A 16,145-nucleotide genomic window follows, 5' to 3' on the forward strand; every position below is an offset into this window, starting at 1 on the left:
AATACTATGCTGTATCGATTTCCCACACCCCACCCTATATTGAAAGGGGGGGGGGGGGGGGGGGGGGGTGACAAAAACAAACAAACAAACAAACGCACAGTGTGTAGTGCCATTTTTAATTGCCTTGGACATGATTAATCTCCAGTGGATACAATGTAGGCTAAATGTTCTGGTTCTTTTGTCTGTTTTAAATGTATGAAATTGGTCACATATGAACAACACCACATGTGTATGTGAACAAATAATTCACCTCTTCTTTTTTCTGTACTTATTCAACTCAGCCGTGGCCTTTTGGCGTAGAACTAGTGTGTATGATTGGAATTTGGAAACCCTCATTAGTGTTTTGCTTGCACCTGTGTTTATTCTGCCTTTTCGACACAAAATGGCCCCCGTGAAAAGGGTCTATGGTGTCAACAAGCTCATAAACTTTAGGAGCTGTTGCTTGTTGATAGGTCTACATGAGACCACATGAGACACAGGAGAGAACCGAACTCTTCCGGAAGTTGGGATATCGCGAGAGCACCACCGCCAGGCGTCAACCGTTGATTTCCTTATTAGGAAAACAGCGATTAGACCGATTAGACAGATCACCACTATGTCCATTAATCAAGTTTATTTTTGTATGTATTTATTGTTAGACAAAGCAGGGTAGACTGGTGGAGCAAGTGGATTGCGATCTTTGTTTTTGCGTCAGTGCGTGAGTGCCAATAACGTCGTTGGACGTCAGCATCTGGCTGGGTGAGTGCAATGTTTTGAACGGAGATGGCTGGTTAGCTAGCGAATGGCTTTAGCGGTAACTATTTCACATTTTAGCTAAATCTACCTACCTAATGGAACTTATTTATGGTTTTTGAGATAACTGCAATAGCTAGTTAATTAGCAACGTTGACAGCTAACGTTACCAGTTTTGTAACCTAGCGTTAGCAACGCCAGCTAACGTTAGCTAGGTATGCTAACATAGCTACCGTTAGCTAATCTAGTTAACATTTAGCAGGTTGGCTTTGTCAACGTTGTTTATACGGTGGCTGTAGTGTTTAACCTAGTTGCTAATCTAACGTTATTGACGGTAACACTAACGACAACGGCGACCATCAAACTTAATCTAGATTCAAGTCCCGCAGTTCGCAAGGGATTGTTCAAGCCTTTGAACTGACTTGTTGATTTCGCCATTAACTAGATTATGAACGGTGAAAGATCCAGATTGGACTCCCCTCTGTACGGGTGATGGCAGCACGTCTACAGTCATATGATAGCAACTCCAGTGACACTGAAAACTGGGAACGAAAAACAACAAGCCGACCTCGCAAACTCTGCAAGCATTCGAGGTGAGCCAGCTGAACATCTGATCTGTTGGGAAAAGGTCAAGGGAATTAGTCACCTAGAGAATTATGTTAGCTATCATCCGCCTGATATTGGATTTTATATCCATTACTCATTTATTACTTTGAATGTGAAATGACATGACAGGGATTAAAGTACAGACTGGCAGCTATAATTCTAGGCTATTTCAGTCATATGAGATCAGCAATTGCCTGAAAGAAGTGCAGCAGTTTTTGTACTTGTCCTCAGATTGTTATATTAAGTCGTCATTTTCGCATGTTGTCAAAAAAATGTAACTTTTAGAATTTGGCAACCAATAAATATTCGCAGATTGTTATGATGTATACAATTTAGTGCTTCCAGGTACTGACTAAATCACATCAACTGAGCCAGTTGCTGCTAGGGTGATTATTCATATTCTGCTTTACTCATGATAAGCAAAGCTACAAAGTACCCATAGATAGGTAGGTAGGTTCAAAGTTTCATAGGGATGCACAATATATTATTGGCAATATCATCGGTATCGGCCGATGTTAGTAATTTTTTAACATATCGGCATCGGTCCAATGTTGCAATGTTAAAATTGGTTATTGTATCGGCCAAAATTTTCACATCGAGACGAAACAATGCGCTAAATCTACGATTTATGGGTTTACATGTGTTTTTCAGTATGCACGAAATGTAATGATCATAGAAATGTGTTTTTAGAAAGATCATATAATCGACAATGGTAAATATCGGTTATCAGCCATAACAGCCATGGTAATATCTGTTAGCGGTATTTATTGTCCAAAATTGTGATTTCGGTGCATCCCTTATGCATATATATATATATATATATATATATATATATATATCACCACTATAATTGGAGAGGGAGATGGCGCGGTGTGGTGCACAATTCCCCAACTGCATTGAGCAGGCGAGTGGCCAAGCTGCAGGCGAGCTGCGTACTATGCAAGCCCGCAAGCTGCGTCTGCGCCTCGATGGCAAACCAATCAGGTACAGTACAGATGAGGAGAAGGACGACGCGTACGAGGCACGGCAGGAATGGGCCCATTGGGGCGTGGTGAGGGGCGCTAGAAAGGAGCGCGCTCTGTTTCTAGTGTATGAGTCAGCAAGGCAAGCCACGATGTTGGACTGAATGTTTCCATAGCAATCAATGATATACACATGCTGTTGGGGATGTTTGTGGTCTATAAAACTGACTCAAGCAAGTGGAATACACCCAATGTGATGTGTTTTTGTGAGTTTGTCTCAGCCATGGCCAGCAACGGGCATGACAAGTACCTGTTATGCTAAGTGTCAACCGGTGTCAACACAGACCAAACACAAATGTTATCTTTGTTTCATGTGGAGAGACATTACTCCATACCTCTGTAATCTACTTTAAGTCAAAGTTCCTCTGGTACTTTTACCAATACTTCTTCCTCCATCCTATCCTGTTGCAGCGACTACGAACTGGTAGACTGTGCTGTCTCCCACTTATGGCTAGGCGATAATTCAATCTTATCGTTTATCGTCTTTCAGTTGAATCATGTTGTGATGATATGAAGATATTTTAATATCATGTCAGACGCACATTTCTGCTGTCTAAATTGATGATCACAAGCAAATTTTACTTAAAAAGATATGAACACTTTGGATGATACTGATATTGCTGTTATGGCCGATAACCAATATTTAGTATTTACTATATAAAAACGTGTTTTTATTATAACATTTTGTACATGTAAACACTGTGAATTTGAAAAAGGAATGCATTGATTTATTTCCAAAACATTTGGAAAAGCCCATAAATCATAGATTTACCACATTGTTTCCTCTCAATGTGAAAATTGTGGCTGATACTGGGCATCCGGGTAGTGTAGCGGTAGATTCCCTGCCTACCAACACGAGGGTCGCAGGTTCGCGCCCCGTGTTACCCCCGGCTTGGTCGGACATCCATACAGGCACGATTGGCTGTGTCTGCGCTGCGGGTGGGAAGCCGGAGTATGTGTCCTGGTCGCTGCACTAGTGCCTCCTCTGGTCGGTCGGGGTGGCTGTTTCAGGGCAGAAGGGAATTGGTGGGAATAGCATGATCCTCCCACGTGCTACGTCCTGCCGGTGAAGCTCCCCCCACTGTCATGTGAAAAGAAGCGGCTGGCAACTGCGCATGTGTTGGAGGAAGCATGGTGCTAGTCTACGCCTCTCCCCAGATTGGCAGAGGGTGGAGCAGCGCCCGGGGCAGCAGGGGAAAATTGGCCAACTACAATTGGGGAGAAGGGGGGGATTCTGAAAAAAAAAGGCTGATACTGATAACCAAACATTGGAACAATGCCGATATTTAAAAAAAAGACTAACATCGCCAATACCGAATACCGATATGATTGGATTTATAGGTGTGATATATTTGTAAAATCATTTTACAGAGATGGTAATTGCTACATAATAACATCTTGTAGGTAAACAGGATTACATGTTACACACTTTTTCATGTGCAGGAGCAAACTGTTGGCTTCATGGCAATGCTAATACTTTTCATATCTGTGCCAAGATACCACTACTGGCATTAGACCTAAACATTTCTGAATGAAACAGCCCTAGTACCTACGCACAGTAGGAGGACTTCATTGCGGACCCACATATAATTTGATAATAGTCTCTGGTGCAATGCGGAGTATGGGACTATGCAAGGCTCTGGGTAATTAAACCAGCCTCCTCAAATCATCAGACTGCTTCAGCAGCTGTTTCTCCCTTTTTAATGTGTGCGAGTTCTTCTGTTGAGCACTAACATGTGGTTCAGAATTGAGGTTAAATATGCTTGAGTGGTGCAGACATGGAACATGAATCCTTTGATGATTGTTGAATGCCATTTGCACCTTCATTTTATAGAAACCAACAAGCAATTGTATTTACTTTTAGCCTTGTAGAAACTGGCAAGCAGCTCAGACTGTTCTGTCACAAAGTGTTTTCTGTACCTCTGAGACGTAGTAGCTGTTAGTCTGATAGAGCTCTCTGCTGGACAGACGCCGTATTGTCAATTCTCAACAGTTGCCAGTTGCTTAAGGCTTCATTTGGCTATTATTTGTTCTTATTTATTGCCACATCTGTGAATGTGGCTAATACAAAATGTCTATAAACACCTTTGCATCTGTCAGGGCCGGTCATGACTACTCCATAAAGACACAAGGACATTTGGCTATGGATAAAAAATAATGACATTTTTAGAAGCTGAAAAAAAGAATAAAATGTGGTCACAAAATGTGCTGTACTGAGCCCTGTCAGGAGTGTGCATAGCACGCGATGCAGAAGACACTCAGATATTTGATGCCTCAGTAAGGCTGCAACTCAAGATTATTTTCAGTGTTGATTAATCTGTCGCCTGTATTATCGATAAATCAATTAGTTGTTGGTTGATAAAATGTCCGAAAATGGTGAAAAATGTTCAGTGTTTCACTGTTTCTCAAAGCCCAAGATGATGTCCTCAAACGTCTTGTTTTGTCCACTCCCACAACCCAAATGTATTCAGTTTACTGTCATAGAGGACTAAAGAGACCAGAAAGTATTCATATTTAAGCACCTGGAATCAGATAATTTAATTAATCGAGTATCAAAATAGTTGGCGATTAATTTAATAGTTGACACGACAACTAATCGATGAATCACCGCAGCTCTATGTCTCAGTACTCATTCCCAAGACTCTGATAAAGGACTGTCTGGTGCATGAGGCAGTGGTATGATACCAAGTTTGGATGGTGCTATTTCTTGTTTATCTTTTCCTTCAAACATAAGCCACCATTATTTCACTGAAACATCCTTGTCTCATTTCTGCATCAGAGAAAGACTTTTTGTGCTTGCCAAGACCCGAGCCACTCTAGAGTCTTCTGTTGCAGGTTTGAAGAATCTGCTCATGGCTTGAAATTACATTTTCAGCTGTTGTCCTTTTCTTGTGTTCTGGGGGATGTAGCTCAAAATAACTTGATTTGTTTCATAATGGTGTTTCACATTGCCACTCTTGACATGGCTGCTGTCCCAGTTCACTGCAAATCAAATCTTGGTTTACTTTGGTGCTTGACAGAGCGAATGAATGCACACTTTGGAGTATTTTTTATTTTATTTTTTACGATTCCCACTGTCACCTTTCCCTACCTTTTGGTATCTTTCTTAAATTTTGAGTACGCCATATTTACGGTAGTTTGAATTTGCTTTTTGCAGATTTAGCTAGCTCACGTGTGTCACTGACAGGCTGATGGCTCACACACACACACACACACACACACACACACTTGACATCCATGCCAAATTTCAGCCAAATAGGTCAAAAACTCATAAGCCGATTGAATGGGGTGACAACAGTCAGATCAGATGACAGGTGACGTCACGGTTGCTTGAGTGGCATCACTGGTGACGTCACAACTGCCCCTTTCTCCTGGTCGTATATAGAGCCCATGTCACTACGTCATTACTCACATTTTGTGCAGTCATCACTCACATCTGTGCCGGCATCCTCAGCTGCATCAAGCTTGGAGAGTAAAAATAGATGGCTTAATATAGACAAATTGGGAATATGGGTGGAAAAAAACATTCACTCTAGACTCAGACTGGGTTGTTATTAGGTATTATTATTATTAAGAAGAAGAAGAAATGTAGATGCTATCGTTATTATTATTAAGAAATGTAGATGCTATTGGTAATCCCAGTTGGTGATTTATTATCTATTTATTCATTTTGGCCAGCAATAGTCTACCTGGTTGAAACCAGAGATATTTCCCATTTCTCCTGCCCCCCCCCCCCCTTTGTTTAATATAATCTTTTTGCCCTTCCGTGTCCCCACCCGTCCTCCAACTACAATAATCCTGCCAGGACAGCGTTATTGTCCTGTTGTAGCTGGTGCCCATCATCTGTCATCTTTTTCCTCTTCTGTATTAAAATGAATGAATAACTCATTTGCAGCTGATTTAGAGTTATTTCCTGTCTTAATTAGTATTTTCGATGAGTCTGTAAATTAATTCAAAACGCATAATTTAATAATAATAATTTGGCTGGCAATGCATTATGGGAAGGTCTAAAATCCTTAAACCAGATGACAAAGCTATTCTACTCTGTTAAAGTATAAGGGAAAAGGATCAAAGTCTGTGTGGATCTAGACTACCTGTTGAATCATCAACTATTGGCTAAGGTAAAGAAATACACAAATTCCACATATTCTGTCGCCCCGTTCAGGTGTGTTGTTTTAATCATGCCTTGATGATTTTGTCCAGCTGTTGCGCACACCACCGGAAAGACTGGGTGTGCCTGTCTCAACGTATCTTCACAACTCCTCAGTGTAAAAAGCTGGGAACGAAAAAGTGGAATGTTACGCAGACCCTTGCGCAGCCTTGAGAGACCGAAGAATGTTTGCAGGAATGTGAAGTATGCTCTTTCTGCTCTTCTCCTCCTGAAAAGCAGCAGTCAGGCCCGTGCATCATCTCGCGTGGAGGCTGACCAGGGGAAGATGAGCCTGCATGGTGCCAGCGGGGGCGGTGACCGCTCACGTGACCGCCGTCGCTCCAGCGATCGCTCCCGGGACTCGTCGCACGAGAGAGAAGGCCAGCTCACCCCCTGCATTCGCAACGTCACCTCGCCCACCCGCCAACACAACAGTGGTGAGTAATATGTACTGAAGCAATAATGGGCTTATGGAGGCCATACGATATTGGAGGTCGACACATGTCTTTTTTCAGATGTCTCCCTTTTTCTATCCTGGCTGTTTTATGTGAAGAATTACGAGCAAATGGCCAATTGAGCAAGATTAAGTGTAAAATTTGGATGTTCTCATATGATCATGGGTCGAGTCGCGATAGGCATTGATAGTAGAATTGACTTGTTAAAGACACAATCCATAATATAATGCAAATTTGATTTCCCCTTTAAAGCAAATGTACATTTGAAAATTAATTATTTGCTTTGCGTGAAGTCTTGAAAATGAAAAAAAATAGTGAAAGTGCTTTGATTTCATTTTGTAATGTCTGTATGAACCTGTAGCAGCCATTCCTGTTGCATAAATGATCAAACATTAATATTGCTAATGCACTAAAGCAGGGGTACCCACACGTTTTTTTTAAGGATGAGAGCTACTTACAAAAAATAAAACTAGTCACAAGCTACTTCTTTTCCCCATGTCTCGCCAAGTACATATTTAGCACATTTTAACAGTATTATATTGTTTATTTACTTTACTTACTTATGCCTGACACCCTTACCAGGGTATAGGCCGTCGACAAGGGACCTCCAGAGTTCTCGGTCACAATAAAAATATTGTTTATTTAACATTATTAATAATGTTAAATACTGTAGACACTGAGTTTGCTGTACATGAGTGGGATTTAGTTTATGCATTGGAAAAAAAAACATTTTGGAGTTCTTTGGCGAGCTACTTATTGATGGCCCGAGATCTACCGGTAGATCACGAATGTACCTATTGGATGTGCCTGTATCCAATCATCATGATCTACCGCTAGATCTCTGACTTGTTTCTAATGGGATGTGTGCTCTGTAGTCTGTGGTAAGTTGGTGGAGAAACCCGCCCTCCATGAGCCTTTCTTCTGCCTGTGTGTGTGTGTGTGTGTGTGTGTGTGTGTGTGTCTGTGTCTGTGTCTGTGTGTGTGTATGTGTGTAGAGCGTGAACGCGATGGTGGCCCGTCCTCCAGGCCCGGCAGCCCGCGCCCACAGAGACTCTCCCCCAGCGGCTCCAGCAGCAGCGGCGTGCTCAGCAGTCGCACCAGCAGCCTGTCCAGCACAGAAGGCACCTTCAAGAGCCTGGCAGTGGGAGAGATGGTCTTCGTCTATGACAATCCCAAGGAGGGAACCCGAAGCATCAGGACCTCAGAGAGAGTCACTCTGATTGTCGACAACACGCGCTTTGTGGTCGACCCTTCCATCTTCACCGCACAACCCAATACGATGTTGGGCAGGTAGAGCACAAACGTCACACCTTCATTCTTTGTCGACTGTGTAGCTGAAGCGTCCCACTAACCTCTGGTGTATTATTATTTGTATATATTTTGTAGTATGGGAATTTTTGCGTTGCTGTTTTCTGTGATTTGGTGAATAAGCCAAAGACGCCTTCTTTCAGGATGTTTGGATCTGGAAGGGAGCACAACTTCACGCGGCCCAATGAGAAGGGCGAGTATGAGGTGGCCGAGGGCATCAGCTCCACCGTTTTCAGAGCCATCCTGGTCAGTTTCTCTGGGTTACCAAGCCCATCATTCTCTTTTCTTGTCAGCGTCAACCATTTTTTTTAAATAGTCAAAGTGTTTTGTCGCCTCGTGAAATCAATACTTAGGATACATCATGTGTCTCTGGGCTGCAGAGGCGAAAGTGGTAGCTGGAGGGGGCACGGTGGCGCAGTGGTAGCGCTGTCGCCTCACAGATGATCAAATTAACATGAAGTTTGTATTCACCACTGGTATTCAGTGACATATGTTGATATGTTGTTTGAAGTATCATTATTAGTGAATAATGCATCGTTAGGCTTTGAGCCTCCGGCAGGTTTAGCCAAGTGATTGTATGTTGATATTTGATGTTATTAGAAAAAGAGTCATGTGCTTTTTAAAATGTCGGTCTTTGGGATTTCTAATTGATTTTCTAATTGGCAGGATTACTACAAATCTGGACTAATCCGTTGCCCTGATGGAATCTCCATCCCTGAGCTGCGAGAGGCGTGTGACTATCTGTGCATCTCCTTTGACTACAGCACCATCAAATGCAGAGACCTTAGTGAGTATCTCCTCTGGGACAGAGACCTTAGTGAGTATCTCCTCTGGGACAGAGACCTTAGTGAGTATCTCCTCAGGGACAGAGACCTTAGAGAGTATCTCCTCTGGGACAGAGACCTTAGAGAGTATCTCCTCTGGGAAAGAGACCTTAGAGAGTATCTCCTCTGGGACAGAGACCTTAGAGAGTATCTCCTCTGGGACAGAGACCTTAGTGAGTATCTCCTCTGGGACAGAGACCTTGGAGAGTATCTCCTCTGGGACGTGCAGAGACCTTAGTGAGTATCTCCTCTGGGACAGAGACCTTAGTGAGTATCTCCTCTGGGACAGAGACCTTGGAGAGTATCTCCTCTGGGACGTGCAGAGACCTTAGTGAGTATCTCCTCTGGGACAGATACCTTAGTGAGTATCTCCTCTGGGACAGAGACCTTAGTGAGTATCTCCTCTGGGACAGAGACCTTAGTGAGTATCTCCTCTGGGACAGAGACCTTAGTGAGTATCTCCTCTGGGACGTGCAGAGACCTTAGTGAGTATCTCCTCTGGGACAGCATAACAGTTAATCAACCTGTTAAAGGACCTTAGTGAGTATCTCCTCTGGGACAGAGACCTTAGAGAGTATCTCCTCTGGGACAGAGACCTTAGTGAGTATCTCCTCTGGGACAGCGTAACAGAGACCTTAGTGAGTATCTCCTCTGGGACAGCATAACAGTTAATCAACCTGTTAAAGGACCTTAGTGAGTATCTCCTCTGGGACAGCATAACAGTTAATCAACCTGTTAAAGGACCTTAGTGAGTATCTCCTCTGGGACAGCGTAACAGTTAATCAACCTGTTATAGGACCTTAGTGAGTAATGAATGCATGGGATGGGATCCTCTCCTCTCCTCTCCTCACACTGCCTCGACCTAAAAAAAACACCACCAACTGCGCTTAGCGGCGGCGGCCGTTTTTTGGGGGGCACCGCAGTGCCGCTCTAAGATGTATATAATGTATACATAGTTATACAACAGGTAGTTCCGGCCCATCAATTTGATTGGACAAGAGGGATCCTACCAGTGCCGATATTTCACGATAACGCACTGGCGCTTCACTGTGTGTAGATCACTCCGCTTCAAAGCTGCTCTAATCAACAAAATGCTTCACAGCTGTAGAGTAGACAGTAGTAAAGTAGACAGCCTGCAGTTAATTAGGCTGATTAGGCTACATTTTCGGCAAAGCAGAAAGCTGAGGGGACTATTTTTTGTTGGCGGAGGAATAAATAGAGAAATCATATATTTTCTCAGCCTTTTGTCATTTTTTTAATCAGCTTTGTTTAATAGAACTGTTGTATAAAAGCAATATCACACTCGAGGTCGTGCTGTTGTTGTCTAATATCGGCACTGCTGTGATTATCTTCGTGCCTACGACCGAATCACAGCAGTGCCGATATTAGACAACAACAGCACTCCCTCTCGTGTGATATTGCTTAAATGTAAGATGTGTATAGGTTGAGGCCACGTCTCGTCATAGACGCTGGTGTAGCTGGCTCAGCCTGGCTGGGGGCGTGGTCAGGGTGGGGTAAAAAAAAACGTTCTATCCATTCAGCAAAGTTAGAATTTAGCTGATAGACCAGCCCAGGCAGACACGATCGGGGATTTAACCACCGCAGTAAACGCACATCTGAGCAGACGTCTTGTGTTCTGCTCTAGAACCCCCAAACCTGTAGTTTTGAGCCGCAGCACCGTCTTTTCGTGAGTCAGCCCATGAGATATATGGGCGGTTTTACCCCACTCGCGCACCAGCCGTTCAACATTTTGTGGGCGTTCCCAGACATGCGGACTGTCTCTATAGCGGTACAGAAGTAAGCACCTCAATTTTTATTGAGGTGTCTCAGCACAGCCATCTTGGTATTAAACACCAGGTGCTTTTAATCAAATGCCAAATGTGCATAATTAATGGCAGCCACAGTCAGTGTGCAGCATTTATGGTAATGTGCCATATTGACAGAAAAATGCCTGAAACACTGATTTTGTGAGTGTGAAACATATCAACTACACTACACACTCCACATTTTGCTAACACTTTCATGTGGTTTTGTTTTAAAAGCTTTGATCTGTAGTGCCTCCTGTCAGCAGCATCTGGTCATTACAGCGGCAACCTAACTGACAATCTCGTCTCTTCTGTTCTCAGGTGCCCTGATGCACGAGTTGTCAAATGATGGAGCGCGGCGGCAGTTTGAGTTTTACCTGGAGGAGATGGTTCTGCCTCTGATGGTCGCCAGTGCCCAGAGCGGAGAGAGGGAGTGTCACATTGTAGTACTTACTGACGATGATGTGGTGGACTGGGATGAAGAGTATCCCCCACAAATGGGAGAGGAGTACTCACAGAGTGAGGATACACACTTAGTATAGTGTATAAACACATACAGGCCCAGCTTGATATACAAAACACAACTAGATAATCATGAACATTGAGTTTCTATCTTTTGTCTTCTCTTTGCAGTCATATACAGCACAAAACTGTACAGATTTTTCAAGTATATCGAGAACCGAGATGTTGCCAAATCCGTCTTAAAGGAGAGAGGACTGAAGAAAATCAGATTGGGCATTGAAGGTAAGTTTGTGTTGAATGGTAAATAATGAAGCTTTTAATCTCTCTTGAAAGAATATTCATTAAAATAATGAGCTCATCGGAGGAGCAAGCTTCCATTGAAGTGCATGTTACTAAAGCAAACGAGCATCGTTTGGTGATGATTAAAGCAGGCCATCAGAAAAATCTTAAACGATGTAATGTATAGGGATGCAACTAACGATTATTTTCATAATCGATTGATCTGTCGATTATTTTCTTGATTAATCGATTAGTTGTTTGGTCTATAAAATGTCAGAAAATGGTAGCTAATAACAATCAGTGTTTCCCAAAGCCCAAGATGATGTCCTCAAATGTCTTGTTTTGTCCACAACTCAAAGATAATATCAGTTTACTGTCATACAGGAGTAAAGAGACCAGAAAATATTCACATTTAAGAAGCTGGAATCAGAGAATTTAGACCTTTTCTCTTAGAATTGTACTCAAAACGATTAATCGATTATCAAAATAGTTGTACATTTTCTGTTGATCGATTAATCGTTGCAGCGCTAGTAATGTATGGGAACCACACTCCCAACCATTTTCTAATAATTTCACATTAAATCTAATTCACAATAAGAACTAACATGAAATAAAGTTTGACTGAGCTCCAGCTAAATTGTCAAATACCGCCGTCTGCTCGCTACCCAGGCACTTATATATGTATTTAACCTAACTAACTGGTGTGCACAACATTGTCAGACTAAACTCCGGCTGACACCCCAAAAACCTACAATCCGCTACAGAAATGTGTATTGTTTGTTTATTAACACATTCACTGCCAACAACGTGTAAACACGTTTTCAGAATCCAGCTGTTAACTGCCAACAACGTGTAAACACGTCCTTGGCATCGATTTTTTTTTTTTAACGGGGGGTTGTGCATCTAACCCTTTTACATATCTTATATAAGTATTGGACGTGTACAACGTGTACAACCCATTCCACCGACCCACTAAGTGGCGACAAGGAAGTAGGAAGGCAAGCAAAAAGCAGTGTGATCCATTTCCATTCTCATGAAAATGGATTGGCGGAGGCGCTTTCGTTTTCGCGTTGATTGCTGGCGGTGCGGGATTGCAAACTTGCATCGTGGATTGCGGATGGAGCACACTTTGAGGCACGCAGCGTAAATATGACCAGAGTCGCAGGGGCTTCATCGGAGCTCTCGGCCAGGGCTCCGGGAGGCGGGCGAGTCCAGCCGGGCTTCCTCGGGGAGCGGCCACGCAGACAGGCACAGCCAGGCACAGCGGCAGCGGGGCAGTGAGGCTGGTGACAAGCAGCAGGCCATTTTGCCTTGCAAAATAGCACCAAATTGGAAACAGCCATAAAAGGCTTTTAGAATGGGATTTTCAACCCATTCTTTTTTGTTTCTTTTTCGCTCTAATTTAGAGTAATTTAATTTCTATTCAGAAATTTATTTGAGAGGTCGAGAGTATGAGAAAGTGAATTTGCACAGGTAGGAAAGTGCTTGTTACACGGCGCTGCAGCCAAGAAGAACGCCCACGGAGGGAGGAGTTGAAGCAACTCTCCCTCTCGCTCTCTCCCTCTCTCTCTCTCTCTCTCTCTCGCTCTCTCTCTCTCCCTCCCTCCCTCTCTCTCTCTCTCTCTCTCTCTCCCTCTCCCCCTCTCACTAGGATTAAACCTAGTGCGTCTCCCTCCCGAGAGGGAGGGAGAGAGAGAGAGAGGGAGGGAGAGCGAGAGGGAGGGAGAGAGAGAGAGAGAGAGAGAGAGAGAGAGGGAGGGAGAGCGAGAGGGAGGGAGAGAGAGAGAGAGAGAGAGAGAGAGAGAGAGGGAGGGAGGGAGAGCGAGAGGGAGGGAGAGAGAGAGAGAGAGCGAGAGGGGGAGGGAGAGAGAGAGAGAGAGAGCCAAAAATGAATGGTTAAAGTGACTGTTCTATCCAATTTCACAAAAAGCCGTTTATCTCTGAATATTTTTTCTGACGCTAAAACCATGCTGTATTCAACTGCTAATGCTTACATAACTACTAACTCTACAAACTAACTCTTTTAGACAGAGAAAGTACACATTCTATTAGTACTTTTGAGATATTGTATGTTCACAAAGTCCAAGCTGAAACGAATCCTCGGCTCTTGTAAAATGAGCCAGAATCCTCAAAAAACGGCTTGGCAGAAGCTACCTACAGCAAAAAAAAACGGCTGGCAGTCAATGTGTTAACTGGCCCCTGGCCTCCTATCATTTCACGAAAGTGGCCCCTGGGCAAAGCAAGTTGAGTATCCCTGGGTTAGGACAACAGCGTAACTGCTGCTAGTATCAGGAATATTGGAATAGGAGCCGGTATTGATGGCTGGGTTTACCTGTGGGTTGTTGGTCGATGACAGTTAACTCGTACAGAGTAAACAGTACACTTCGCCCGTATAGTGATCCGATCTGTCAGATTTTGTCAGAGCTTTTCCTTCTTTTTATCCCTTATGTCTAGACTTGTAGCAGTGAAAACACTCTCTGTAGACTAAATGACCTCCAACGTCTTTTATTCAAGACAACGCAGGAGAAGAAAAGGAACACAGGCATTTCATGACAGACTGAGGAAGCCTGGAGACAACGTCAATGTTCTCTTTCCCCTCCTGCACTTGACTCTTGAATAAAAGATCTCGGTAATTTAATTGAGGTCATTTGTCTTTTGGAGTGCGAACCACTGCTGATGATGATGATGATGATGATGATGGGTGGCTAATATTGCTGCATTTTCCTGTCAGTTGGTGACCTCCTTGTTCTGAATTGTCATGTTTTAATAAGCTCCAGTTAAATGACTGTTACTGGTGAGAATGTGGTGTCTACACATTTCATACTTGTTGACTATTTCTGTGGTTGCACCTCTGCTGCGGTTGTTCGAGGCGACTCTTTCTACTATCTAGTAACTCAAAGAAAGTGGACATAATGCTGCTGAGTTTTTCTGAAAGATGCACTCATTGGACTGGAAAAAGAGGTCACAGCGGGACCAGTTCTTCTCTGAAGCACTGAAATATTCACAGTGTAGCGATCGCCAGCGCTTCTCGGTGTTTTAGGTATTCTGCAGCAAAATGTGTTCACTTGAGCTAATGGTTTGTCCTCACTGTACCTTGGGCAGGCTACCCGACATATAAAGAGAAAGTGAAGAAACGTCCAGGAGGTCGTCCAGAGGTCATCTACAACTACGTGCAGAGGCCCTTCATCCGCATGTCCTGGGAGAAGGAAGAGGGTAAGGGTAGCCGCCACGTGGACTTCCAGTGCGTCAAGTCCAAGTCCATCACCAACCTGGCGGCGGCGGCGGCGGATATCCCCCAGGACCAGCTGGTGGTGATGCACCCTGGCCCACAAGTGGACGAACTGGACAACCTGCCGAACCACCCGCCCAGTGGGAATCACTACAGCAACAACTACAACAACAACGAGCCCGACCCGGATGCACCCTCGCCTGCTCTCTGAGGAGAGAGCAGGCGAGGGTCCTGCTCTCTGAGGAGCAGGCGAGGGTCCTGCTCTCTGAGGAGCAAGCCCGTCCGCTTTCAACGCCTCTGCCCCTCTTCTTCCTTCTCTAGTCCCTACTCCCAGCATGCTGCAGCATGGACCACCAGGGGGCACCATAACCATTATTGCCTTGACACCTCCTTTGCAGCCTTAGAGCCTCAAGAACCTGGTTGACAGTAAAAAAAAAAAGAAAAATGCAAGAGGGACATAAGACTGGCCAAAGGCAGAGTTCTCTCTATTATTTTCAGTTAGTTTTTTTGTTTTGTTTTTTTACCAAAGGAATTTATTTTTCTGTTTGAAATAAATTCAGTAAAATACTTATTAACATTATTATTGTTATTTAAAATTTACAATGGTTCTTCTACCTTTTTATGATGAGTTTGGCTCTTATGTGGTTTCACTGTATTTCCCCCCCCGGTTTTATTTCACTTAGTGAGAATTTTGACTTGGGTGGCTTAACTAGTGAATGTGCTTTGGGGAACGGCACAAGACCGACTATGGAGAAAATACACCTTTCTGGCCATTGAGGAAAATCTATTGCTATCACCACTCAGTGTCATGATCTCCAGTTGAACTCTCCTCAGATGTCGTTTGAATCTAGTCATGGGGTGGGCAGTCATTGGCTGGATCTGATATGTTATGTTTCGCTCTTTCCACAGCCACAATATTCAGCAAAACACAGGCTGTTGTGGTCAGAATCTTTTTGTGCAAAGCTTGAAGTCATTGTTTCAAAAGAAAAGTTGATATCATGAAATAAAGACATTAAAACCATGTTTCTTTGTACGTTTGATCACCAGTTTAAAGCCTGTTACTCTACTAGTTAATCTTTATACCAAAGACTACTGAACTATATGAGAGTGACAATTCGCCTTTAAAATCAGGTTAAAAACCTTACTCTTATGGCTGTCTATAAACAGTAGGCTATATGTTCTTGGTTAGAGCACCACCAACACATTACTACCACTAAATACTACACCTCTTATTAGATTATTATCAGTAGTAGTACTATAGTAACAGGCTAGC

General features: G+C 43.4%; 1 protein-coding gene across 2 annotated transcripts; it reads left to right on the top strand.

The window, feature by feature from the left end:
• The first annotated feature begins 531 nt into the window (after nucleotides 1-531).
• btbd10b (BTB (POZ) domain containing 10b) lies at nucleotides 532-15,887 on the top strand. 2 transcript variants are annotated; one of them, XM_083650520.1, is made up of 9 exons: nucleotides 532-738; nucleotides 1,178-1,325; nucleotides 6,748-6,947; nucleotides 7,961-8,255; nucleotides 8,417-8,519; nucleotides 8,940-9,060; nucleotides 11,224-11,421; nucleotides 11,536-11,646; nucleotides 14,746-15,887. In XM_083650520.1, the coding sequence occupies exons 2-9, from the start codon at nucleotides 1,225-1,227 to the stop codon at nucleotides 15,081-15,083; spliced, it is 1,467 nt and encodes a 488-aa protein (XP_083506646.1). In that variant the 5' UTR covers nucleotides 532-738; nucleotides 1,178-1,224; the 3' UTR covers nucleotides 15,084-15,887. The 2 variants fall into 2 exon arrangements, with proteins under 2 accessions (XP_083506646.1, XP_083506647.1); XM_083650521.1 differs by having other exon boundaries at nucleotides 6,751-6,947.
• The last annotated feature ends 258 nt before the right edge of the window (nucleotides 15,888-16,145 follow it).

The sequence above is a fragment of the Poromitra crassiceps genome, assembly GCF_964638095.1.
Source record: "Poromitra crassiceps genome assembly, chromosome: 14".
Lineage (NCBI taxonomy): Eukaryota > Metazoa > Chordata > Actinopteri > Beryciformes > Melamphaidae > Poromitra > Poromitra crassiceps.

What these genes read in the sequence shown, in the direction of transcription:
- btbd10b (XM_083650520.1), top strand. Translation starts at nt 1,225, where the DNA reads ATGGCAGCACGTCTACAGTCATATGATAGCAACTCCAGTGACACTGAA. An exon ending in CCGTTTTCAGAGCCATCCTG is followed by an intron (nt 8,520 to 8,939) that starts GTCAGTTTCTCT and finishes TCTAATTGGCAG; the next exon opens with GATTACTACAAATCTGGACT. An exon ending in CATCAAATGCAGAGACCTTA is followed by an intron (nt 9,061 to 11,223) that starts GTGAGTATCTCC and finishes TTCTGTTCTCAG; the next exon opens with GTGCCCTGATGCACGAGTTG.